This window comes from Triticum dicoccoides, chromosome 6A (assembly GCF_002162155.2).
Source record: "Triticum dicoccoides isolate Atlit2015 ecotype Zavitan chromosome 6A, WEW_v2.0, whole genome shotgun sequence".
Classification (NCBI taxonomy): Eukaryota; Viridiplantae; Streptophyta; class Magnoliopsida; order Poales; family Poaceae; genus Triticum; species Triticum dicoccoides.
This window is the reverse complement of record NC_041390.1, coordinates 52,081,069-52,107,894: the sequence shown is the minus strand read 5'-3', so window position 1 is coordinate 52,107,894 and position 26,826 is coordinate 52,081,069. Positions and strand designations below refer to the sequence as shown.

The window sequence follows — 26,826 nt, the reverse complement described above, 5'->3', positions numbered from 1 at the left end:
AGGCAAGTTTTAGGGCTAGTGGGAAGGCGTTCGATATTCACTACCTTTATAAGGGGATAAGGACTCCCCCTTCTTCTCCCATGCCTTCTCTCTTCCTCTGCCCTTCCACTCTTGAGCTCCAACGCCCAAGTTCCCATATTCTTCCCACTCAAGCTAGCACTCAACCATGTCCGGATCCGGAGGTCAAGGCAAGTGGATGGTCTCCTCCGTCAAGGAGGAGGACATTACTGAGCTTCGGGCGGCCGGGTATCTAGCGAAGGAAATCGCCCATCGTCTTCCAGCCCAGGGGCAAGTCGTCCCCACACCGAAGCTCAATGAGAGGGTGGTATTCATCCCTCACTTCCTCTGTGGGCTAGGGTTTCCACTCCACCCTTTCGTCCGCGGGATGATGTACTATTACGGGATAGACTTCCATGATCTATCCCCGAACTCCTTCCTCAATATTTCGGCGTTCATCGTTGTGTGTGAGGCCTTCCTCCGCATTCAACCCCACTTCAGGCTATGTCTCAAGGTCTTCAATGTGAAGCCAAAGGTGGTGGATGGCGAGCACGCAGACTACGGAGGCGCATGGTGAGTAAGCTGACCAATGTCTCCTGGCCGAAAGGTACTTTCATGGAGACTGTCAAGGAATGGCAGAAAGAGTGGTTCTACATCACAGAACCCCGCGATGCCGGCTGGACCGCAGCTACCAATTCAACTCTGGTGCTCCAATGTGACTCACCTCCTGGGTCGAGAAGAGCCCAAATTGGTCTTCGTCAGACGAGCTGATAGCGCTACAGACGCGCGTCCAAAGCATGGTGGACAAAGACATCAAGCTCGTCGACGTAATCCAGGTGATGCTAGTTTGCCGGATTCTTCCGTGCCAAAGCCGAAGTCTCCCTTTATGGGAGTTCAATCCGAAAAATCACCATACCCTGAAGAGGCTCTTCGAGACCACTCACGAAGATGTCGGGAGGTTACTCTTCAAGGGCAACGAGACACCGCCGGCCACAGATTCGGACCACGGGCACGACATTAACCACCCTGCCAGCGAGGTAAGTTTTTAACACATCCCCTACCTGTTTATTTCAAGGAGGGTGTCTGAACTTTTATCATCATTGCTTCTCCAGAAATGGGTGAAGAGGGCGAAGTGGATGCAATGTCCGGCTCCGCTGCCTGAAGAACCAGTCATCCCGCATCTAGCAAAGATGCTGGTGCCGGCGCCCTACAAGGCACCAGAGAAGAAGGCCACGGGGAAGGCCAAGGGGGTCTGGAGTGGCCCCTGCCGCAAGGTCACTTCAGACATAATGTCCGAAGACAAGACCCGTTCCTCCGTCGCCGAAGACGACGACGAGGAGGAGAGCGACTCTCCCCCTGATGAGGGGAGAAAGAAGAGGGCGACCTCCTGATACGTCTCCGTCGTATCTATAATTTTTGATTGTTCCATGCCAATATTATACAACTTTCATATACTTTTGGCAACTTTTTATACTATTTTTTGGGACTAACATATTGATCCAGTGCCCAGTGCCAGTTCCTGTTTGTTGCATGTTTTTTTGTTTCGCAGTAAATCCATATCAAACAGAGTCCAAACGGGATAAAAACTGACGGAGATTTTTTTTTGGAATATATGTGATTTTTTGGAAGAAGAATCAATGCGAGATGATGCCCGAGGGGGCCACAAGGCTGGGGCGCACCCCAGGGGGTCAGGTGCGCCCTGGTCCCTCGTGGCCACCCCGTAAGGCGGTTGATGCCCTTCTTTCGCTACAAGAAAGCTAATATCCAGATAGAGATCGTGTTAAAATTTCAGCCCAATCAGAGTTACGGATCTCCGGGAATATAAGAAACGGTGAAAGGGCAGAATCCCAGAACGCAGAAACAGAGAGAGACAGAGAGACAGATCCAATCTCGGAGGGGCTCTCGCCCCTCTGCCTCCATGGAGGCCATGTACCAGAGGGGAAACCCTTCTCCCACCTAGGGAGAAGGTCAAGGAAGAAGAAGAAGAAGAAGGGGGGCTCTCCCCCCTCGCTTCCGGTGGCGCCGGAACGCCGCCGGGGGGCATCATCATCACCGCAATCTACACCAACACCTCCGCCATCTTCACCAACATCTCCATCACCTTCCCCCCTCTTTCTAAAGCGGTCCACTCTCCCGCAACCCGCTGTACCCTCTACTTGAACATGGTGCTTTATGCTTCATATTATTATCCAATGATGTGTTGCCATCCTATGATGTCTGAGTAGATTTTCGTTGTCCTATTGGTGGTTGATGAATTGCTATGATTGGTTTAATTTGCTCGTGGTTATGTTGCTGTACTTTGGTGCACATCATATGAGCGCGCGCGTGGATCACACCATAGGGTTAGTTGTATGTTGATAGTACTATGTATTGGAGGGCAAGAGTGACAGAAGCTTCAACCTAGCATATAAATTGATGCATACAGGATTGAAGGGGGACCAATATATCTTAATGTTATGGTTGGGTTTTACCTTAATGAACGTTAGTAGTTGCGGACGCTTGCTAATAGTTCCAATCATAAGTGCATAGAATTCCAAGCACGGATGACATGCTAGCAGTGGCCTCTCCCACATAAAACTTGCTATCGGTCTAGTAACGTAGTCAATTGCTTAGGGACAATTTCGCAACTCCTACCACCACTTTTCCACACTCGCTATACTAACTTTATTGCTTCTTTATCTAAACAACCCCTACTTTTTATTTACGCGCTCTTTATTATCTTGCAAACCTATCCAAAAACACCTACAAAGTACTTCTAGTTTCATACTTGTTCTGGGTAAAGAGAACATTAAGCGTGCGTAGAGTTGTATCGGTGGTCGATAGAACTTGAGGGAATAATTGTTCTACCTTTAGCTCCTCGTTGGGTTCGACACTCTTACTTATCGAAAGACGCTACAATTGATCCCCTATACTTGTGGGTTATCAAGACCTTTTTCTGGTGCCGTTGCCGGGGAGCAATAGCGTGGGGTGAATATTCTCGTGTGTGCTTGTTTGCTTTATCACCAAGTAATTTTTATTTGCTGTTCTTAGTTGTTCTCTATCTTTAGTTATGGATATGGAACAAGAAATACCAAAAAAATTAGGTGTACCTGCTACTCATGGAGATGGGGAACCTCCTAAAACCCTCGATGCTGGTTATGTGAAAAATATTATGTACTACTTTGATAATCCTGAGAAAACCCCATTCAATTATGTTATGGGAGACACGTTGGATCAACGTGAATACTTTAGGGATTATCGCTTGACTCAAAAAGGGAAACTATTATGGGATCAAATTCATATGTTGCATTGGTATGCTCGGGAACTATGCTTGAGATATGATTATACTTGTTGCTCTAGGATGAAGGCTCCACACCTTCCCTTTTCATGCAAATTTAATGATGATAAAACCTTGGCTTCTTATGCTAATGGTATATATGATTACTATGATGTGGAACAAATAGAAGAATTTGTTGCTTTTATGGGTGCTTATGAAATTGAATCTTTGTTTAAAGAGTGTGAAAATTTTGATGATTCAGTTTATAGACCTGAAAAATTAGCTATCCTTAAATATTGCTATGAGAATTATGAATTCAATTCTGATATTGATGATTTTATTGAGAGAGTCTCCGCTGTCCAAGAAGAGACTAATATTTTGCAGGAGTCTATGGAAGAAGAAATTAATGACATTGTGAGCTCATTGGATGAAAAAGATGAGGAGGAGAGCGAAGAACAAAAGGAGGAAGATCGGATTGATCACCCGTGCCCACCTTCTAATGAGAGTAACTCTTCAACTCATACATTGTTTAATTTCCCTTCGTGCTTACCGAATGATGAATGCTATGATGGTTGTTATGATCCCGTTGATTCTCTTGAAATATCCCTTTTTGATGATGCTTGCTATGCTTGTAGCCAAGATGCCAATATCAATTATGCTTATGGAGATGAACTTGCTATAGTTCCTTATGTTAAACATGAAATTGTTGCTATTGCACCCACGCATGATAGTCCTATCATCTTTTTGAATTCTCCCAACCACACTATATCGGAGAAGTTTACCCTTATTAAGGATTATATTGATGGGTTGTGTTTTAATATTACACATGATGATTTTGATAGATATAATATGCATGTTCTTGCTGCTCCTACTTGCAATTATTATGAGAGAGGAACTACATCTCCGCCTCTTTACGTTTCCAACACGAAAAAATTGCAAGAAACTATTTATACTATGCATTGGCCTTTATTTTGTGTGCATGAATTGTTCTTTTATGACATGTCTATGCATAGGAAGCCACAGGAGAGGAAGAAAAAGAAAAAACAGAAAGAAAAAAAACAGAAAAGGTGCAAAGGTGATAAGCTGGGGCTTTAAAGCTCCAGCCGCGAATTGTTTTCATTGTAATTTGATTAATACGTCGAGGCGCATTGATACAAGTAGTGCGATAAGCAACATGCTATTTAATATGCCAAAACCAAGGGAGAGCTGCATGTGGGTCCTGAAAAACAGGTAGAGTGATTGTTAATGAAATCACCTTGAAAATCCCCCGTACGTCTGCGTTTCTCGCCGTCTTGGTGTGTTTATCCTTCAAGAGGACTGATGATCAGGCCATCCGATGGGGCCTGCGGGATTGAGACCTGAAAAGGAAACGAATAAAAGTGAAAGTATGTGTGTATCCGGTGTCGGTTGAGCCGTACTGTGGATCACAAACTAGCTATGCCTCCGTCGATGCCCATGGAATTTTGAGTGCGTAGTTATGTATGCGTGATACGAATGCCACTACTTGACTGGGACTAAGACAGAGGCCGAATTGCTAGTCTAGCTCCTGACGAGCTGAGCTGTCCTGCTGCAGTGTAGTTCGGACCCTCTTGACGGAGTCCGTGGGCTCGGCAGCCGAATTAAGGTTCTGCTTGAGAAGGTCGATCTGTACTTCTGCTGCTAAGGCAGCTATGTGCTCTTCTGTACGGAGGGAGCGTTTCGTATTTCCACTGACTATTATGACGCCACATGGACCGAGCATTTTGAGTTAGAGATAAGCATAGTGTGGCACTGCATTGAATCGGGCGAATGCGGTCCGTCCGAGCAGTGCGTGATAGCTGCTGCGAAAGGGGACTATGTCGAAGATTAACTCCTTACTTCGGAAATTGTCCGGAGATCCGAAGACAACCTCGAGCGTGATTGAGCCCGTACAGCGGGCCTCTACACCTGATATGACTCCTTTGAAGGTAGTCTTTGTGGGTTTGATCCATGATGGATGAATGCCCATTTTGTGCACTGTATCCTGATAGAGCAAGTTGAGGCTGCTGCCACCGTCCATCAGGACTCACGTCAAGTGGAACCCATCAATTATTGGGTCTAGGACCAGTGCGGCTGAACAGCCATGACGGATACTGGTTGGATGATCCTGGTGATCAAAAGTGATCGGGCATGACGACCATGGATTAAATTTTGGGGCGACTGGCTCTATCGCATAGACGTCCCTGAGTGCGCGCTTGCGCTCCCTCTTGGAGATGTGTGTAGCATATATCATGTTCACCATTTTGACCTGAGGGGGAAACTTCTTTTGCCCCCCTGTGTTTGGCTGCAGGAGCTCCTCGTCATCGTCCTCGCTCTACGATCCCTTTTCCTTGTTATCGGTATTTAACTTGCCGGCTTGCTTAAAAAGCCAGCAATCTCTATTGGTATGGTTGGCTGGTTTGTCTTGGGTGCCATGGATTTGGCACGGACGGTCGAGTATGCGGTCCAGGCTGGATGGTCCCTGATTGTTTCTCTTGTACGGTTTCTTCCGCTGGCTGGACTTGGAGCAGCTGAATCCGGTGTTGACTGCAGTGTCGTTGGTATTATTACCATTGCTTTGGTGTTTGTGCCTGTTACGTCGGAGCTTGCCGTTGCTGTTTTTGGCCTTAGAGGGGCCTGCATCGTTGGCCGTGTTTTTACTATGAGCTAGCCAGTTATCTTCACCCGCACAAAAGCGGGTCATAAGTGCCATGAGGGCTGCCATGGATTTCGGCTTTTCTTGGCCGAGGTGGCGGGCGAGCCGTTCGTCGCGGATGCTATGTTTAAAGGCCGCTAGAGCTTCGACATCCGGACAGTCGATGATCTGGTTCTTTTTGGTTAGGAACCTAGTCCAAAATTTCCTGGTTGACTCTCCAGGTTGTTGGACTATGTGGCTTAAGTCATCGGCGTCTGGTGGTCGTACATATGTACCTTGGAAGTTGTCAAGGAAGGCTTCTTCCAAGTCCTCCCAGCTGCCGATAGAGTTTTCAGGCAGGCTGTTTAACCAGTGCCGAGCTGGCCCTTTGAGCTTTAGTGGGAGGTATTTGATAGCCGGGGGCTTCGGCCTTAGCCTTCTTGTCGGTACTAGGCATGCCCGATCCCTCAACTGTCAGCACTACTTTGTCCTTGTGCTTCTTGTTCTGACTGATGGACTCGTCATCACCCTCCGAGTCGATGTCGATGCAATCTTCCTCTCCAGGAAGTTTCCTCCCTTCCTCCACCCGAGCACACTTGTCCACCAAGTTCTAAAGCTCCTTCACAGTCTTGGGCAACCGAACGTTCATCTTGGAACGTATCCTGCGGTTGCGCACATTGGACTGGAAGGCAACTATCATAGTTGTCGGGTGGATATCTGGGATATTTCTGTGGACTCGATTGAATCTATGCAAGTACTTTCGCAGAGTCTCTCCTTCTTTCTGTTGGAGAAGTTGCAAATCGCTGGGCCGCCCTGGTTCTTGGTGGCCGCTCATGAAGGCGCCAATGTACTCATGGCAGAGGTCAGCCCAGGTCGAAATGGAGTTCTCCGATAGATGCATCAGCCAAGACCTCATGTTTGGCTTGAGTGCCAAAGGGAAGTAGTTGGCAAACACCTTCTCATCTCTCCCCGGCAGCTTGAACAGCGATGGTGTAGATGCTCAAGAACTCTGTCGGGTTCAGTCTCCCATCATACTTCTCGGGTATCTCTGGCTTGAACGTGCGAGCAGATGGCCAACGGACTTGCGACAACTCATGAGTGAAGGCAAGGCACCCAACCTCGAAAGGAAGGCACCCGCCATCTTCGAGCGCGGGCTCGTCGACGTCGGGGCCATCACACCCATTGGTCCGACGGTGGTTGTCGCGACGGCGATGCGCGCGCCTTCCCTTCGCCTGTCCTCCGGGGCCCGCCGTTGGCCTTGGTGCACTCGAGGGTCGGAAGAGGCCATCAAGACGTCATCGGGTTCTTGATTTTGCGGCTCCTGCACTAATTGCCATGGAGGGGACTACACCGTGAGGGTGGCCCCTTCCTCACGGCCAACAATACAAGTCGTCATCGTCTGGGGAGGCCATGGCGGCCAGCTCGCTGTGAGCCCCCAGCCTCAGCAAAGCCAATCAAACTCTGAATGGTGCCTCTCCACTCACCCATTTAATCAGCTGCCGGCAGAAACCTCAGTAGCATCTGGGCCCGTGCCATAGCCTTCTAAGCGGGGCTTGGCATCGACGATGATGATGTGGACCGCAGCGTCGCCTGGCTCCTGACAGTGCCGACGGTGGCTGCGCCGGGCTCCCGTTGTCGGGAACCAGTCGCTGGAATGGCGTGGTGACGAGGTGAAGGCGCGCGCGGGCCAACGACTCCATTCAGAGCATTCGCTGGGCCAGTTTGCTCCGGGGACGGTTCATGTCCTGCGACCGCGCCCACGGCGGGGGCGTCCGTAGGGTTACGATTTGCCTCGGAACGAATGTCACCGCCGTGACTATGCCCCTCGGCCAGGCCAAGAGGGCAGAAGGAATAATCTTTCTATCCTTACCTCGTAGAGCATGGTCGCCAGGATGTTGTTGATGTTGTCCTTCTCCTGTACCTCCCGCTCCTGCTTCAGCCGCGGGGGAGGTGATGACAACGCCACCTTGGCAAACCATGTCCCTCGCATCGCCCACGTTCATGCACCTCCGCATTCCCCGTGGCGTCGGTGGTCGCGGGCGAGGGGTCCTTCAAGGTGGACGGGTGAGATGCAGCACCAGACTTCTTCTTGGGCGTCATAGTCGATGGAGCCGTCGATGATGAAAATGGTGGTGAAGATAACGCGCTGCTTACGCTCTCGGGTTCGCGCAAGTGACCCCCCTACCTGGCGCGCCAAAGATGTCGTGGGAAACCACGACAACCTATGGGACCAAGAGCCCCTTTTGGTTTGGCGGGGGGATCAGCACGTTGCACAAAGAGAGGAGAAGCGTAAAGCAGCACGACAGAGATCACGCGGGCAGTTTTACCCAGGTTCGGGCCATCACGAGGCGTAAAACCCTACTCCTGCTTTGCTGGATTGATGGTGGAAAATGGTGGAGAAGCGATGTGCTCTTGCTCGGCAAGGTTTCCTCGGGGCTTAGTCACTTTGTCACTTTGCAGCTTGACACCGCACTGATCGATGACTTGTGTTGCTCGTGAGGTGGAGCGGTGGAGTGGTTTGCCTCCACGAGCCCCGGCAGGCCTGCCGGGATGATTTGGGGGCTTGCTTCCGGGGGTAATCTCATCCTCGCCAGGTTCGGTTGCCCGGCAAGGGAGGTTCTTCTCATAGTTGTATCTTGCCTCTTGGGCTAGTCTTGGTCTTCTTGATCTGCACTTTGATCCTTCAAAGAGAACTGAGCTCGCGTGCTCTGATCTGATCTTGGTGCTGAAGTCTTGTTCTTGCACCTGTGCACAGTCTGGGCAATGGACCTAGGGTTCGTTGCACCGATAAGGAACATGTTAAAGAACAAAAGAGGAAGCATATTCTTGAGGTTCCGCTTCTTTGCATATAATGTTGGTTGCCCACTCATGATGAATCACAGCGCACAAAGAAATGCAATTCCATGATGCCTCTCTATATGTGGCCACGTGCATTTGGAAAATCAAGTGGGAGCACTAGCCGACCAATTAAATGTGTGTCTGTTAACTAATATCAGTATCATATCACAATTCATATTTGAAGAAGTAAAATTTGGACTTATGATTGGTGTGTTGTTTAGCTTCAAGAGTGGACTGCTGCTAGTGCGAAACAAAGCAACTACACAGATCATAGTGTAGATATAACAGAAAAACCGTAAGCATCACAGGTAAAATCAGGAAAGTGGAGCTTGCTGGAAAATATGGGCTACTATTTTCGGTACAGCTAGAAAATCTTCGGATACCACCTCTCTTCAACTGAAGGTGTGGTACTGTTAATATCAGTGTAACTCTGAAAGGCGACACAGCTCCCCACATTTCCTTACTAATCTTATAGGATTCAAGTGGGCAGGCACTACAATTCCTATTCCTATGTTAAATCCTACGAATCAAAGAGGCCCGAAGAGTTGAAAGTGTCCATCACAACCGACCGAATAGACCTCTACATTGTCCCTACTCCTCTTCACTACAAGGAACATATAGCACTACTATCATACTCCCTCCGTTCTAAAATATAAGTCTTTGTAGAGATTTGCACCATGAATCACATGCAGATCTATACAGATACATTTTAGAGTGTAGATTCACTCATTTTGCTCCATATATAGTCCATGGTGGAATCTATACAAAGACTTGTATTTAGGAACGGAGATAGTACTTATTAAAAAAGAACAGAAGAGAAACATGCTAAAGAAGAGCAAGCAGATTTTGCATAATAAAATGTTCGTTGCGCAGTGCACACACATGATGAACCGGAGCACATTAAGAATGCAACTCCCTGATGTCTCTCTATATGTGATGCACGTGCTTTTCGAAAGTAAAGTAGGAACATTAGCTGACCAATTAAACGTTATCTATTTTAGTAATATCAACATCATATCAGATTTATATTTGAGCAACAAGTTTGGAATTATGAGTGGCACATTATTTAGCTTGATGGATTGAGAGCAGTGCTAAGCAGCTATGATGATGGTACTGAATACAAAGGAATGTCTGCATGCAAGTCACGTGAATTTCGTCATTTGGGTCAGTCGACCATTTCAGGTGGTTGGATGAAGATCCTACGTCTCCTAAGCCATCTTCTTCCTCATATCTGATTCTTTCCCTACAGAACACAGCACGGGCCGCCGGCCAAACCACCGGCCCCGACCCCCCTCCCCTGAAACGCCCCCCGCAGTCTGTGTTCCTCCGCCACCCCAACCCCCCACCCTCGCCCCCACCTACGTCGAGTTTTCTACGTTTTGGCGAGGCCTCACCACCGCCAGACCACCGCCCCCCACAACCACCGTCCCCACCCGAGCCCCTCCCTTTCCCCTGACGAACTCTGGCGAGCTCTCAAAAATCGACTAACCCAATTTTGAAATTTAGTCTACAATCATTTAACTAGTGTGGAATAAGGCCAGCCCGACTTCCATATATAAGGCCAGCCCGGCTCCATTTTGGGAGCAGCGTCAGGCATGTCGGTGGCTCGTTTTGGTAACGACGGTGATCCAAGGACCTTGACGTAATCTTTACTCTGTGTCTAGATGCTTTTGTATTTCTGGTGAACTTTTTATAATCGATCTTAGTTCTTTTCGTAAAAAATAAAAAATAAAAAAAATCTCCGGGCCTCTCTAAGGCTGTGTTCGGTTGAGAGGGATTCAAAGGGGGTTTGGCAGGGATTGAAGTGGATTTAATCCCTTGCAAGTCAAAACCTCCCCAAATCTCCTCCAATCCTCTTGTGGAGGGGTGTAACCGAACAAGGCCTAAATGAGATAGGAAGAGCAAATTATGATTGCTTTATAGCAGCCAATTCGGACGACCGGCGACCAAATATTTCTTGTTCCCATCAACTAATGATCCCCAACCAAATTCAAGCGGCGCCCCTCCAGCACCGCCACCATGATCCCGTGCCACCGGCAGCTGGCTTGCCGGCGTGGAGCGGAAGATCCCGGAGCGGCATTCTTCTCCTTGGAACGAGATCCACCGGGAAGGTGCGTCCCGGGCGTGTTGTGATTTGTGAATGAATAAGTCGAACCGTCTATTCCATTCCATTGATGATTAGTACAGGATTTACATAACGCTACGAACAGCCACGTCCGTTCATGGGGAACTGGTGTTTCTCCCCGGTGCAGCGGCGGTTGGGGATCGCAGGACGGAGACGTTCGTGCGTGGGTGGCGGTTATCGAACCGAAGGAGTTAAAAAACTGGCGGGGCGTGAGACGAACATGGGAGGTTGAACCTTTACGAACAGGAGAAGTTACTACCACGACGCACCACTGCCTGCAGTTACCGAGCGCCCCATCCCCATAAACCCAGTGACAGTGTGAGACGCGGGCTTACCCCTCGCCAGTCGCCAGTTGCCGACCATGGAGAAGGAGGCCGCGGGGGAGGCGCGCGAATCCCATGGGACCGCACGGAAGCGGGCACGGAGCGGCGGCGGCGAGGATTTCATCATCAGGCTCCCCGACGACATCCTCGGCATCATCATCTCCCTCCTCCCCACCAAGGACGGCGGCCGCACGCCCGTCCTCTCCCGCCAATGGCGCCACCTCTGGCGCTCCGCGCCTCTCAACCTCGAGGTCAGCACCCGCCCCCCCGGCGCCGCCGGCCCCGTCCCCACTCCCTCCCGCGTCCCACCCTCCGCTGTCTCCCAGATAATCTCCCATCACCAGGGCCCCGCGCTCCGGTTCTCCTTCCACTGCCGCGGCGCCGGCGACCTCTGCGCCCAGGCGGAGAGCTGGCTTCACTCCCGGGCCCTCGCCAACCTCGAGGAGCTCGACATCGCTCACGCCAGCCCGCGGCTGCTGGCATCAGTGCTCCGCTCCGCATCCACCACCATCCTGGCTGCCAAGATCAACGGTTGTGGTTTCCCCGGCGAGATCGTGCCGGCCATGAATTCCCTCAATCTCAGGAAGCTCACCCTGTTTCACACTTCCATCTCAGAGGACGTCTTGCACGCGCTGCTCTCCGGCTGCCATGCCTTGGAGAGCTTATACATGGCCGAAGTTTCTGCTGCTGGTCGCCTCCGTGTTAGCTCGCCGACTCTTAGGACCATTATCTTCAGTCATAGCTCTAGTGAAATGGCACAACTGGTGATCTTGGATGCTCCTCGCCTTGTAAGGCTGCTGTTGCCGTATTATTACGGAAGCGATCGTGTGACTATGAGGGTAGCTAGGGCGCCTATGCTGGAGATATTGGGCCCTTTCATAGCCGCCGTCTCCAATATCCTACTCTTTCAGGTAGCAGCAACGTTGTCATATCTAATCTTGCATTCGCCACCCCGACATGCAGATGATAATTTTTATGTCCATTGTTTGCTTTCTTCAGGGAATAAGCCTGGTCAGCTCGGCAAACTCCATGCGCACCGTAAAGGTTTTGGCTCTCAGATCTTCTGCAGATAAGCTGCATGCAGTTCTTAACATTCTCAGGTGGTTTCCCTGTTTGGAGAGGCTCCATGTCACCGTGAGTACTCATTTTTGCTTGCTTTAAGTGTCTGATTTGATTCACATAGTATAGTCTAGTTAGCTACTGCCATAACATATGCCTCTTCCTCCCATGTCGCAGTTTGGTAAACACCATGATATGGATCAGCAAAATGAGCCTCAGCATGACCCACTACATCCAATCGAATGCCTTGAGGCCCATCTCAAAAAAGTGGTGTTTAAGCCATTCGAGGGCTATGGGAAACAGGTTGAATTTGCCAGGTTCTTTGTATTGAATGCAAAGGTGCTAGACAAAATTGAATTTGAAGCGTATAATCACTACGGCATTGAAATGGTGGGTTATGAGCACAAGCTGCTACAAGTGGAAAACAGAGCCTCTCGACATGCTCGGTTTGTATTCAAGACTATTTCATACTGACCGAGTACCATGTCAATAAGCATAACCATGATTGGTCGGTCAGTAGCCGACCCCTTCCGACAGCCTTAGACAGGGTTAATGCCTGAAGATTGAAGTCTCTTGTGCTCATTCGGTAGATGGTGTTGATACCTGAAGATTACACCATCTTCCACTGTCTGCTCTGTTTCTAGTCTATAGTTGCTTTGTAGTTCCAGTAACTTATTGTATTGAAGTTTGAGTTTACTGAATGTAACTTAGTGCCATCTGTCTTGTACAAATTAGCTACTCCCTCTGTAAAGAAATATAAGATCTTGTAGATCAGTAGCTAGTAATTTTACTCTTTCCTAGAGCAAGTAAAGCATTGGATTTGGCCAAGGACCTGAAAATAATGTTGGCTTTGGCAGGGATCCTTGTGTGTACTGCTTCATGCTTGTCAACTTGTTTTCTACATTACTGCCAGAGAGATTTAGTTTTTCTAGACATGTTTGTTGCTTGCAAAACCAGGCTTTTGCTGGATCCTTGTCACTGTGGCCTGTGGGTGGGGTAGGCTATCCTTAGGTAGAAGAGATCCGAGTTCTTGAAAGAACAGTTTTGACTAGATTGGCTCCATTTTTGTTGCTGGACGTGCATAGTTTTCCAGTACTGAGTGGCATGTTGTAGAGCTATGGTGTTTTTATTAGGGAATGTATAATGGTTGATATGATAGTTTTATCTTAAACCTTGCATGTATGATGACAATAAAACATGTATACAATGGGTTATCTCATAGTCTTATCTAAAATAACTAGTTATTCCTAAAATCATGGTGACACATATCGAGCTAAGTGATCATCTCTTAAATAAGAGAAGACAAATATTTTTTTATGGATTCTCTCTCCTACACCTCAGCAATTATCCTATGTAGTGCACCTAAGATAGCACCATTGTACATGCCCTTAGAGCATAAGTATTCCCAAAACAGGGTGGTGAACATTTGGTACTCCCTCTGTCCCATAATATAAGAACGTTTTTGACAAGCGTAAAAAATGTTCTTATATTATGAGACAGAGGGAGTATATACTAACTAGTGCAAGATAGCTGGGAATAAGAATGCTACTGTACCAATTGCGGTGGGCACAGTTTTTTCTTTTCTTTTGAATACAATATTGTAGGAATGCTGTTGAGTGGAGCCAAGCTCATTGCATGGTAACCGCTACCGCTCAGGTCACTAGTGCAGAACCGGGCAATAGCACCGGTTCGTAAGGCCCTTTAGTGCCGGTTCGGTAACCGGCACTAAATTGTAGGCACTAAAGCCCCCCCCCCTTTAGTACCGGTTCAGCACGAACCGGTGCTAAAGGGCAACCACGTGGCACGAGTCAGCTCCGTGGGCGCGTAGGACATTAGTACCGGTTGGTACTAAATGTTTGGGTGTGTTTTGGTTTTATTTTTTATTTTACTTTAATTTTGTGTTTTCAATTTAATTTAGCGATTGTTTTACATTATAATGAGTTGTTAAATCATTAGGTGATTAGTTTGACTGGATGCGTGGATCCTAGCTAAGTCATCAAGTATATGTCATATCCATATTATATATACTTAATCACCTACTTAAGTGATCGAGGTAATATGGATATGGCATATACTTGATCACTTAGCTAGAATCCATCCAGTTGAAACTAATATACAGTTTCTTTCATAAATGATATAATAACTCATCATCATCATCATCATCATCATCATATTAATTAATATAAAAACTCTTGCATCATATATATCATCACCAACGGTTTTCATAGCAAAGATATCATCGAGTTCAACATGGTAATGATATTATAAGCGTTCATAACACCACAAAAGCAAATCACTCTTTGAGATTACGTCAAACATGTGCAGTTTTCAGTATTTTTTGAAACGGAGGCAAAAGATTTGTCTCATATATTAAATAAGGAGGAGAGAGAGTTTGTTAAAATACACACCCAAGTTACGGCATGACAATTATTCTTGCAATAAAAAAGGCCCTAGTTTCTTTGCCCCAACTTTGATCCAAAGGTTTGCCTCGTCTTCAATGATGCCGAGCAAGATTTGCGGAGGTGCGCTCTTTTGCCTGAACACTCTTGCGTTGCGCTCATTCCAGATGACCCATGACACTAGCATGGTAATCGATGTCTTTACTTTTCTGTCGGTGGTGCCCGTGGTGCATGTGCTCGCCCACCAGGCATGAATGGAGTCAAACATGTGCCATGTGGACGTGTCCATGACGTGGATGCGAAATTTCTGGATAGCCATGTTCCAAAGCCTGAGAGTGAAGCGGCATCTGAAGAAAAGATGAGGGCCACATTCCTGCATCCGTCGGCACAAGGGGCAGGGGCCACAGTTAGGCCATCCTCGCTTCTCCAATCTGTCAGCAGTCTAGATCCTATCCTGAAGCGCGAGCCAAGCAAAGAACTTGACTTTTGTTTGGGCCAAAGCCTTCCAGACCATTTGGTCCATGGGGGAGAGGACCAAGCCCAAAAATTGTGCCTTGTAAGCGAAGGCCGCGGAGTAGTGCCCAGATTTCGTGTGCTTCCATAGGATGTCATCCTCAGTGAGCTCATCCAGGTGCACCTCGTGCAGCAGCATCCAAAGGGTGAAGAATTGCGCAACATGCTTGATGGAAACCGATGCGGGCGGTCTGATTTTGAGGATCCACGCATTGTCCTTGAGGGCCTCCCGTACCTTCCAGTGCTTCTGGGGGGAAGTCTCGTAAATGAGCGGAGCAATGTCTTTGGGCTTGCGACCAAGGAGCCAAGGGGAGTCCCAAAATGGAGTCTTCGCACCGTTCCCAATCGTGATGGTGGTACAGGCGTAGAAAAAGTTGAGGTCCTCCTCATCGCACGGGTTCCCACTCCCGATCCACAACTTCATGGGCTCTTTCCACTCGTACCAAGGCCACCACAAACGCAAAGTCCGCGTGAACTTGTTGGTGTTGAGGACCCCTAGTCCACCATAGGCGAGCGGCCAACTGACAACATCCCAATTGACCTTGCACTTTGCCCCGGATGTCGTATTCGACCCCGACCATAGAAAGGCCCTCTCAAGCTTGTCGATGTTTTGCAGAATGGTGGGTTGTATGACAAGTGGCATGATGAAGTAGATCACTTGGGAAGCGAGGACCAACTTAACAAGGGCCGCGCGGCTAATGGTGGTGATGTTTTGGCCATCATATGTAGTCAGTCTACTTGCCACTTTATCGACAAGAAATTGTAGGTCGGCGAGCTTCAGCTTCCACGCAGATAGCGGGAGTCCCAGGTAGCGGAGCGGAAAGGAAGCCCTGACAACCGGCAGCCCTTGCGTGATGTGGCCCCAGTCAAGGTTGTCGCACCGAATAGGGACCATTGAGCTCTTATGGAAGTTGGTGCGAAGGCCAGTGACTTCACCAAAACCTCGCAGAATGGCCGCGAGGTTGTCTACGTCTCTTTTGATCGGCGCTACAAACACAGCCGCATCATCTGCATAGAGAGAGGTTCTCCCCATGACCCCTCTCCCTCGGACCTTGTGAAGAAGGCCCTTCCTTGTCGCCACATCAAGGATTTGCTTCAATTGGTCAATAGCTATCACAAAAAGGAGGGGAGAGGCGGGGTCCCCTTGTCGTAGTCCCTGGTCATGCTTGATGGGGGTACCAGCTACCCCATTCAAGAGGATCCTCGAAGATGAGGAGCATAGCAGAGCCGCAATCCACTCTCGAAATTTGCTTGGGAAACCTCGCCTCCAAAGGAGGTCAAGCAAGTACTCCCATTTGACAAAGTCAAATGCCTTGCGGATGTCCAGCTTGAAAAGGAGAGAGGGAGTCTTGCTCTTGTGTAGGCATCGCGCAAGGTTTCTAACATGCATGAAGTTGTCGTGGATGCTCCGTGTTTTGATGAACGCACTTTGAGCGTTGGAGACAAGGGCGGACATGTGCGGGCCAAGCCGGATAGCGAGCACCTTCGCGATGATCTTGGCGATTGCATGAATGAGGCTAATGGGCCTAAAGTCGACGATACTCTCTGCCCCATCCTTCTTGGGAAGCAACACAATATTCGCAAAGTTGAGTCAGTGTAGGTTTGTTGTGTGGAGGGAGTCAAAGCGTTGAATCACCCTCATGAGGTCGTGCTTGATGATGCCCCAACAATTTTTGTAGAAGAGGCCGGTGAAGCCATCTGGCCCAGGCGCCTTGTTGCCAGGCATGCTATTAATCGCCTCGATGACCTCCGCCTCAGAGAGGGGAGCATCAAGCTCACGTAGGTCATGCGACTCCAGATTGAGCTCCTCCCAATTGAAGTCCTTCGTGCTCCCGCTTCCTCTTTTCATTACTTGCGAGAAGTGGTCATGGGTTATCTTCTACTTGGCATTGTGTTCGGTCACCCACCCTTGATCCTTCATGATCTGGTGAATATAGTTTTTCCTCCTTCTCGTGTTAACGCGACGGTGAAAGAATTTGGTGTTGGCATCCCCTTCCTTAATGTTTGTGATTCTAGCACACTGCTTTTTACGTGCTTTCTCCAGCGCGGCCAAGCTTATGACCCTTCTCTTAAGCCGAGCTCGAAGGTTGCGCTCCCCAGAGGAGAGCAACCTTCCCTCCTGAGCAATGTTGAGGCAGAGGATCACCAAGAGGGCGGCATGGAGGTGGATCTTGGCTTTAGAGAAGGGCCTCTACTCCATTCCGTGAGACGCGTCACCGTTTTCTCGAGATTGTGGAAAAGGATCATGTATGGGTCGGTATGCTCAACTGGCTCGGCCCATGCCTTGTGGACCATGTCATAGAAGCCTGGCATAGAAGCCCAAAAGTTCTCAAATTTGAAGGTCCTAGGCCTCCTTGGCCCCTTATCTTCAGCAAGCAGAAGCGGGCAGTGGTCGGAGAGGGACGAGGAGAGTGCATGTAACACGTGGTCGTTGAATGTTTTGTCCCACTCTGCATTGCAAAAGAAGGAGTCGAGCTTGCAAAGGGTTGGACCTCTCATTGCTCCATGTGAATCTCCTATTCTGGAGGTGGATTTATTTGAGCTCACAACTATGGAGAGTTGCACGGAACCAATTTATACGGTTGCAGTTCACGTTCCTCTTGTTTTTATCCCTTGCCCGGTAAATCTTGTTGAAATCCTCGGAGACGATCCAAGCCACACCAGCGGGTGGCTTTTGGCCAACGAGCTCAGCAAAGAACACATCTTTGAGCGAGTGGTCGGTGGGGCCGTAAACGGTGGTTATCTTGAAGCTCACACCTGAGTCTCTGACACGGACCATGGCCGAGAGGCAGAAGGTGGTGATGATGATGCTGGACATCTCCACCAAAAGGTCATCCCAAAGAAGAAGGATACCACCCCTGGTGCCATTTGCTGGACGTTGTGCGAAGTTACATAGCCTATGGCCCCCCCAAGAAAGCAGCCGTGAACTGATCGATACTGTCAAGCTTCGTTTCCTGGAGGCACACTACATGACAGGAGGAGGAAGCGATAGTAGCATTAATTGTCGACCGCCGATTCAGACAGTTAAGGCCCCGGACATTTCAGCTCAGAAAGTTTACTGGTTGTGCTGACATAAATTAACAGTAAGGACCCTGGAGCATAGCCACTAAACATAGGCAAGAAGAAACATGGCAGCATCTGAACTAGCAGCGAGAACAGCAATTTGTGTGCACACATATGCGACAACCAACACCCACGATTGCATAGATAACCTGATACATGGCGCATATACAGCACGCCCACACACTTCGCTACCAAGCTGAAACTTGACCCAGCACCTAACCATCCGGCAACATACAAATAGTTGTACTAACATAGCAACTAACAACCCAGATTATGAGTAGCGGCTCAGGACGCTGCCTACTGCAGCACGGCCTCCTCGTCGGCCCTCTCTAGGTCCAGCGCGCCTCCTCCTCCCAGGGCCAGCCCTGAGGAGGGGGGGGGGGGCAGAGGGGGTGACCGCCTCGGGCCCCCCAAATACAGGGGCCCCGTGCCAGGTATTCTGTATGCTACGTAGGTAGCCCATCCTCGCCTAAAAACGTATGTACCCCAGCCACGCAAATGCAGCTAACCAACGCAAGCAATCAGTGGTTTCTTTCTTTCCTTAATCAACGATTTCTTTCTTTGAATCATGCATCTCTGGCTCTTTCCTACGATCTGTAGTTCAGGGCCCCGATCGCGAGTTGCCGTCAGGCAGGCGCTGGATGATCTAACTCCATGGCCCTGACTGCGGCAATACACCGATGAACTTCGCTACCCTGTCCTTGGGCCTTGAACACACACGCACATCATAGAGTGTCCCGCCAGATTCCAGTCAACACGGTGCCATTGCCGAGCCGAGCCGCCGAGCACTCGACAAGTGTTCGCCTACATGGCGACACCGATCTGTATGATTCAAGGTATGCCATACAATCAATCCCTATTTCCTATACGTATATTGCTAATTTACGTAATTTACATTATGCATAGCATGCATCGTTCAAACTTCGATGCAATTTTTTTCCTAACAATTTGTGCTATGTATTACTGTCGTTTACAATGTATGATATCTAGTACTCCCTTCGTAAATAAATACAAAGTGAATAAATACATTAAAATGTATGCTACCTCCTAATAAGAAAAGAGTTAGAATATTTTATATTTGTTTATGGAGGGAGTAGAATGAAAAAAAAGAAGAGAAAATGATGAGTTGGGGATACTTGTTGTGGAAGAAAAGAAGCCAACTAAGAAAACTTCTAAATTGAAGCGGAAGAAAATTTTGGCATCAACATCGACGACAAAAATGTAAGAGGCCCTAAGAACATAGTTAATTCGTTAATGACAACAACATTTATTGGAAACATCTTGTATACAATACTGATTTGTCATGATGTTTGTATTAAGGGCCCCAAAGTTGTAGACTCCTTCCGGGCCCCTGAAATCTCAGGACCGGCCCTGCTCCTCCATGCGCCAGGAGGGCTTCCTCCACAGCATCTACATTGGCGTCGTCTAGCTTAAACAGGCCTCTCATGGCTGTGAGCACCTCCGGCGATAGATGCTCCTTGAAGTGGTCCGCGAAAGCGTCCAAGGCTGCGGCGGTGACGTCCTCTTCATCCTTGACAATGCCGAGAGAGCGACAGACCAGGATTTCTGCCGCGCGAGTCACGGGCGTGGCCTTGGGGCGGCTTGCCGTCTTTGTCTTATGCAGCGAGAAGGTGCCGCCGACCCTGGAGATGGAGACTCGGGCCATTGTTTTATGGCGCGCCGTAAGAATCCGAGGCGGTGTTGGAGCCGGGGTGGGCAGGACGGCCTCCTACGATCTTCAAACAACGGCGCAAGGCACTGCAGGCCAACAGCACCAGAAGCATTGGCTCTACGGCGCCGCACGGGCGAAGGGGTGCAGCGTACTGGCCTCCTGGACGGCAGTGGCGGCGTTGGCGAGGCCTCGAGCCCAGGGGGCCTGGACGGGGACGGCACAGGCAGCAGCATCGTTGTGGGCGCACATAGCTGTAGCAGCGCCCCACTTGGCTTCCCTGGCAGCAGTGTGGCCGACTAAACTTCATTCCTCTTGGACCTGGGTGACGGCGGCAGAACGGAGGTTGGTGACAGCGGTGGCGAGGCGGGCGGCGTGAGGGCTTGTTGAGAGCGATGCCGGGCAGCACGCGGCGAGGGATTCAGTTAGAAGCATGACGAACGAGAGGTTCAGTTTCCTCCCAGTTTTATATGTCCTACTGAAGATACTTTGCCCACCTTCAAAGAAAGTACTTTGCCCAATCGAAATTCATGGGGCGACGCACCTGTTCCTAGTTGGGCACTAGCCTATGCTTGTACGAGCAGCAAGAAAAAAAATGACGAGAAAAAAGATGGCTTGAGCCACGATAGTGAGCTATTATGTTTTGGTCTATTGCAAAAAAATGTTTTTTTCTGATAAACTTCTAACCAGTTCAATTTCTCTACATCAGTGTTTGTTAGTAATTCCTAACATATTACTCCCTCCATTCCTAAATATCTGTCTTTCTAAAGATTTCAACAAATGACTACATACGAAGCAAAATGAGTGAATCTATACTCAAAAATATGTCTACATACATCCGTATATTGTAACCATTTAAAATGTCTACAAAGACAAATATTTAGAAACGGAGGAAGTACTATGTAGAGGTAATATCGATGGCAGTTATAGAACTTGCATATAATGTTTAGTTTAGTGCTAAAAGATGCAAAATACGTTATTGCAATCACATAATTTGCCTATGCATGCAGATATGGTTACTCTTCCGTATCCGCTGTATCTAGCGCTCACGTGGCGTGTCAGCATGAATGCGGCCCACATGACAGCGGTTAGAGTGGTGAGGCGTTGGGTGAGCCACACATTTTTTTGTAGAAAACGCCTTTGATTTTTATTTAATTATGCACCTGTCAGTAGATAGTAGAGCCAAGGGGATCCACGAGCACTATTTTTTTAGAAACCACCCTTGCATTTTATTTATTTACAATGAAAATCCTCATATAAAAAAACACAACTATTTTTTCTCAGAAACCACCCTTGCATTTTATTTATTTACACTGGAAATCCACATTCTTTTTGTAAAAATGCCTTTGATTTTTATTTAATTACACACATGTCAGCACATAGTAGAGCCAAGGGGATCCACGAGCACTATTTTTTTCAGAAACCACCCTTGCATCTTATTTATTTACAATGAAAATCCTCAAATGAAATAAAAACACTAGTATTTTTCTCAGAAACCACCCTTGCATTTTATTTATTTACGGACAAAATCCACATTTTTGGTAGAAAACGGCTTTGATTTTTATTTAATTACGCACCTGTCAGCACATAGTAGAGCCAAGGGGATCCACGAGCACTATTTTTTATTAGAAATCATCCTTGCATTTTATTTATTTACAATAAAAATCCTCAAAAAAATTAAAGACACAACTATTTTTTTCTCAGAAACCACCCTTGCATTTTATTTATTTACGCTAGAAATCCTCAAATAAAATTAAACTGTAGAGCTCGGATTTCAACCGTCGACCTGCTGCGATTAACAATGCTTGATAACCACTCGACCGGCTGATGTTTGACATGAATTAAAGATATATACATAATTAATCTTCTGTATTCAATCTTTTTTCTATGTTAGCAAACAATTTATATTCTAGATAAATTTTTCAGGCAAATCAACTTAATTTTGTTTGATTTTAAATAATTTTAAATTTTAAATCAAGAGAAAAGGAAATATAGTGCAAAATAAATGTACGTAAATTTTTTGGACAAATCAACCAAATTTTTGTTCGAATTCAATTTTTTTATTAAATCTCGATATTATTTTTCTGAATTTGAATATATTTCTCTTAAAAAATCTAGATAAAAGAAGATATATTGCATAATGAATGTGCGAAAACTTCTTTCAGGTAAATCAATGAAAATTTTGTTTGAATTCGAATAGCTTTAAATTTGAAAATCTAGACAAAAGAAAATATAGTTCATCGTCTGAAAGAAATTTAAAATTTGAATAATTTGAAATTTGAAAAAAATAGACGCTCAATCGGAATGATCCCGCTCTCTTCATAATATGCCCATGTCATGGAGAATTTCTATTCCCCACATAGTTTTCATAAATAGAACAAGATAAATAAAATATATGCACGAACATTTATATTCCCCACCTGATTTTTATTTAAATGTGTGAACATTTTTAAAGGAGAATTACGTTTTTTATAATTACAAAATATTTCTTACAGCATTTAAATTTTTTTACATGTCACATATTTTTTTGTAACGCATGAACATTTTTTAAATGTCACAAACAACAGAATTTAAGTTGTATTCTTAGATACATTTATTCCTGCAGGGAATAACACGGCAGATCTTTTGTTTATTTTTGAATTTTTTGACAAATCAACTATTTGTTTTAAATTTTAATAGTTTTAAATTAAAAAATCTAGATAAAAGAAGATATAGTGCAGACTGAATGTGCTTAAATTTGTTTCACACAAATCAGTGGAAATTTTGTTTGAATTTGAATAGCTTTAAATTGAAAATATAGTTCATCTGATTTGTCCGAATTTTTTAAAAAAATTTGAAAAAATGGATGCTTAATCAGCATGATCCCGCTCTCATGACAATATGCACATGTCATGGAGAAATTCTATTCCCCGTGTAGTTTTCTTAAATAGAACAAGATAAATAACAACAGATGCACGAACATTTATATTCCCCGCCAGATTTTTATTTAAAAATGTGAGCCTTTTTAAAATGCAACTTACGTTTTTATAATTACAAAAATATGTCTTACAATGTTTAAATATTTTTTTAGATGTCACGGATTTTTTTAACGCATGAACAATTTTTTGTCCAAAACAACAGAACTTAAATTCTTTTCTTACATCTATTTATTCATGCGGGGAATAGCACGACATGTCTTTAGTTTTGGTTTATTCCTTTGTTGGGCTGAGCGAACATTGTGTTAAAGAACATTTCGTTTATCTTACTTGCATCAATTTATTTCGGGTTGAGTGGATAGTGCAGTTAGCTTATGGAGTGTGGGGCATCGAATAGAATCCCCTTGGCACTATTTTTAATTCATGTTTCTCACGAGCCACTATGGGCTGAAGCCTGAAGGTGCGTAATTAAATAAAAGTTGATGGTGTTTTCTGCATAAAAACAATCATTCTTGGCTCACCCAACGCCTCACCACTCCCCCGCCCACTGATATGTGGGCCACATTCATGCTAAGACGCGATATGAGCACTAGATACGGCTGCATATGGAAGAATCGACCGTATCTGCACGCATAGGCAAGTTATATGATTGCAATGACATATTTTATAACTTTTAGCACTAAATTGAATATCAGATGCAAGTTTTATGACTGCCACTGATATTATCTCTACTATGTAATGTCTGCACATTTTCTATCAACATATGTATGGATGCAGTTTTAATTGCTATATGTTGATTATGCTTGAAAATGATATGACTACTTTTAATTTTTACACATATCTTATTGATTGCATTTATGACAATGTATAGCTTTGTCCACAAATCCGCAGTCTACAATACATCTTCATCGTATTTATATGTTTTTGATTGTTTCATGTCAATATTCTACAACTTCACAAATTTTTGCAACATTTTATATTATTTTTGGAACTAACATATTGATCCAGTGCCCAGTGTTAGTTCCTATTTTTTGCTTGTTTTTTGTTTCGAAGAAAATCCATATCAAACGAATTTCAAACGCGATAATTTTTTACAAAGATTTTCTTTTAATATATATGATTTTTGAGAGGAAGAATCAATGCAAACGGAGGCCCGCAGCCTTCACAAGGCATTAGGGCGCCACCCCCCTGGGGCGCGCGGGGTTGCCTTGTGGCCACCTCGTAAGTCGGTTGGAGTCCTTCGGCTGCAAGGAAGCTTATATCGGGAAAAATATGGTGTTAAAATTTCAGCCGGATCGGAGTTACGGATCTCCGGGAATATAAGAAACAGTTTTCGGCCAGAAAACAGATTCATGAAACAACGGAGAGAGAGAGAGAGAGAGAGAGAGAGAGAGGGAGGGAGAGATATCAAATCTCGGAGGGGCTCCTGCCCTCCGGGAGCCATGGCGGCCAAGGACTAGAGGGGAAACCCTCCTTTCATCTAGGGGGGAGGCCAATCAAGAATAAGAAGGAGGGGGGATCTCTCCCCTTCTCTCCCGGTGACGCCGGAGCGCCTGTCGGGGGAACCATCGTGACGGCAATCTACTCCAACAAAGTCGTCGTCTTCATCAACACCTCCACCACCTTCCCTCATCTATATTCAACGGTCCATTATCCTGCAACCTGTTGTACCCCCTACTTGAATATGGTGTTTTTTGCTTCATATTATTATCCAATGATGTGTTGCTATCCTATGATGTTTGAGTAGACTTTTGTTCACTAGTAGATAAAGGGCCTTTAGTCCCGGTCCATAAGGGCCTTTAGTCCTGGTTCTGGAACCGGGACTAAAGGGTCGGTACTAAAGCCTCCCCCTTTAGTCCCGGTTCTTATACGAACCGGGACTAAAGGCCCCCCACGTGGCCGCTGCCTGGAGGTCCACCTTTAGTCTCGGTTGGTAACACCAACCGGTACTAAAGGAAATTTTATGAATTTTTTTTTGAATTTTTTTATTTTCAAATTTCTGAATTATTTTAACCTCTAATCTCTAATCACCCCTCATCACTGCTCAATTTAACCTTTAATCTCTAATCATCCCTCATCATTCCAAATCATCTAACTTCCCGAACGGTCACCCATCCTCTCACTACTTCAGCCTGAGCACGCTTAACTTCCGGGTTCTATTCTCTCTCGTTTCCAAGTCTGCACTTGTTGTTTTTCTGACAATAGTAAGATGTCAATCCTATTAACCCTCAGGAATTTAGCTTGAGCATGAAGTCACACATTTCACTGTTTGAATTTGAAACTATTGTTCTAAAAAACAATAATTATTTAGTAACACTAATATTTCTTGAATAAGTAGTTTGACCACAGTTTGACCATATTTGACCAAAATTCAAAAAAACTGAAATAATTATTTAGTAACACTAATATTTCTTGAATAAGTAGTTTGACCATTGTTTGACCACAGTTTGACCATATTTGACCAAAATTCAAAAAAACTGAAATAATTATTTAGTAACACTAATATTCTTGAATAATTATTTAGTAACACTAATACTTCTTGAATAAGTAGTTTGACCATAGTTTGACCAGATTTAACAAAATTAAAAAAAAACTGAAATTTGAGCATAACTTTTTTTCCTTTTAGAATTTGAGGATTCTAAAAATTTGCAAACGGTCAAAATCGGAAGCGGATTTTCGTTCTGAACATTTTGATATATTATACGTTTTTTTCCGACATTGTATGTAAAAGTTATAGCCGTTTTACATTTTTTGCAAAACATGCCCAAATTTAAGTTTTTAAATTTTCCTAACTAGTAGATGTAGTAATATAACTACCTCTCGAAAGATTTTATTTTTTGAAGTTTTTATCATTTTCTTTTGATTTTTTCAGAAAAAAAGCGACCAGGGGGGTAGAGTTGGAAATGGGACCTTTAGTCCCAGTTTGAGACACAAACCGGGACTAAAGGGCATTGCACCCTTTAGTCCCGGTTTGTGTCTCAACCCGGGACTAAAGGTCTAATCTTTAGTCCCGGTTTGAGACACAAATCGGGACTAAAGAGCATCGCACCCTTTAGTCTCGGTTCGTGCCTCAAACCGGGACTAAAGGGCTTAGGTGAACCGGGACTAATGCCTTAGCCGCGCGAACCGGAACCAATGCTCACATTAGTACCAGTTCATGACTGAACCGGGACTAATGGGCTGACCGGCCTGGACCTTTGCCCCCTTTTCTACTAGTGTAACGAGGGTGGCCGAAGGTCAGGCATCAGTGACGGATCCGCGGCGGAGTGTAAGAGGTGATGCCGACCGGCCGCCGCCTCACCACTGACTCATGTTTGCCGGCGGCAAGGAGAAGGGCACATATGATGTGCTGCTCTGTCTCGGGGCTCAACGCCCTCTTGGACGCAGAGGTTGGCGGGCTCTCGCTCTACACTTGCGTTCTGACGGCCGCGCTTCGTGTGACAGCGCTGGATAGCAGCTTGGCCTTTCTTCTTCTGTTCAACACACTTGCGAATTCTTTGCTTTCGCCGTTCCTCTTTGTCTTCTGCTGTACTAGGTTCCGTTGCTTACCGTGCTCTTCGTTTCCTTCTTACTGCAGATCAATCAATCCCGGTGTCGTATGCGAGTGGCTGTTCTAGGAGGTACCTTCTTCCTTGCTCTCCTTCTGTTCGACGAAATGCGTGTGAGTTGATGTACCCTTGTTTCTTGTTTTTTCCCATCCATAGGTTCTTTGTTCGTTCGCTTCGCCTTGCCTCTTCGACTGGATAGGTTCGACTCGCCTGTCTTTCTTGCTTGTTTTACTTTGGTTGTCGTGCTCTTCTATAGCGTTTACATTTTTCCTATTAGCAAATATCCTTCTCTCTGTACTGGATTTGCTTCTTTACATTTCAGGTTTGCATATGCCATAAGCGATATCAAGCTCCTCGAGGTTAGCGAGGGCCTGGGAATGAAGCTAGCTCTCCACCTAGGCGCAGCGGTCAGTGGAAGGAGAACCGGCGTGCGGGGCCATGGTGTTGGGAGATTATCTTGGAGACGGAGGAGGGTGGGACGCGGGAGGG

At 46.3% G+C, this 26,826-nt stretch overlaps 1 protein-coding gene and 1 pseudogene across 1 annotated transcript; one reads left to right on the top strand and one right to left on the bottom strand.

Moving 5' to 3' along the window:
• Positions 1-11,209: 11,209 nt before the first annotated feature.
• Positions 11,210-13,078, top strand: LOC119319434 (putative F-box/LRR-repeat protein At5g02700). The gene is made up of 3 exons (XM_037593915.1): positions 11,210-12,082; positions 12,171-12,305; positions 12,408-13,078. The coding sequence occupies exons 1-3, from the start codon at positions 11,210-11,212 to the stop codon at positions 12,702-12,704; spliced, it is 1,305 nt and encodes a 434-aa protein (XP_037449812.1). The 3' UTR covers positions 12,705-13,078.
• A 6,442-nt stretch (positions 13,079-19,520) lies between these two features.
• Positions 19,521-20,290, bottom strand: LOC119315626 (annotated as a pseudogene).
• Positions 20,291-26,826: the final 6,536 nt, after the last annotated feature.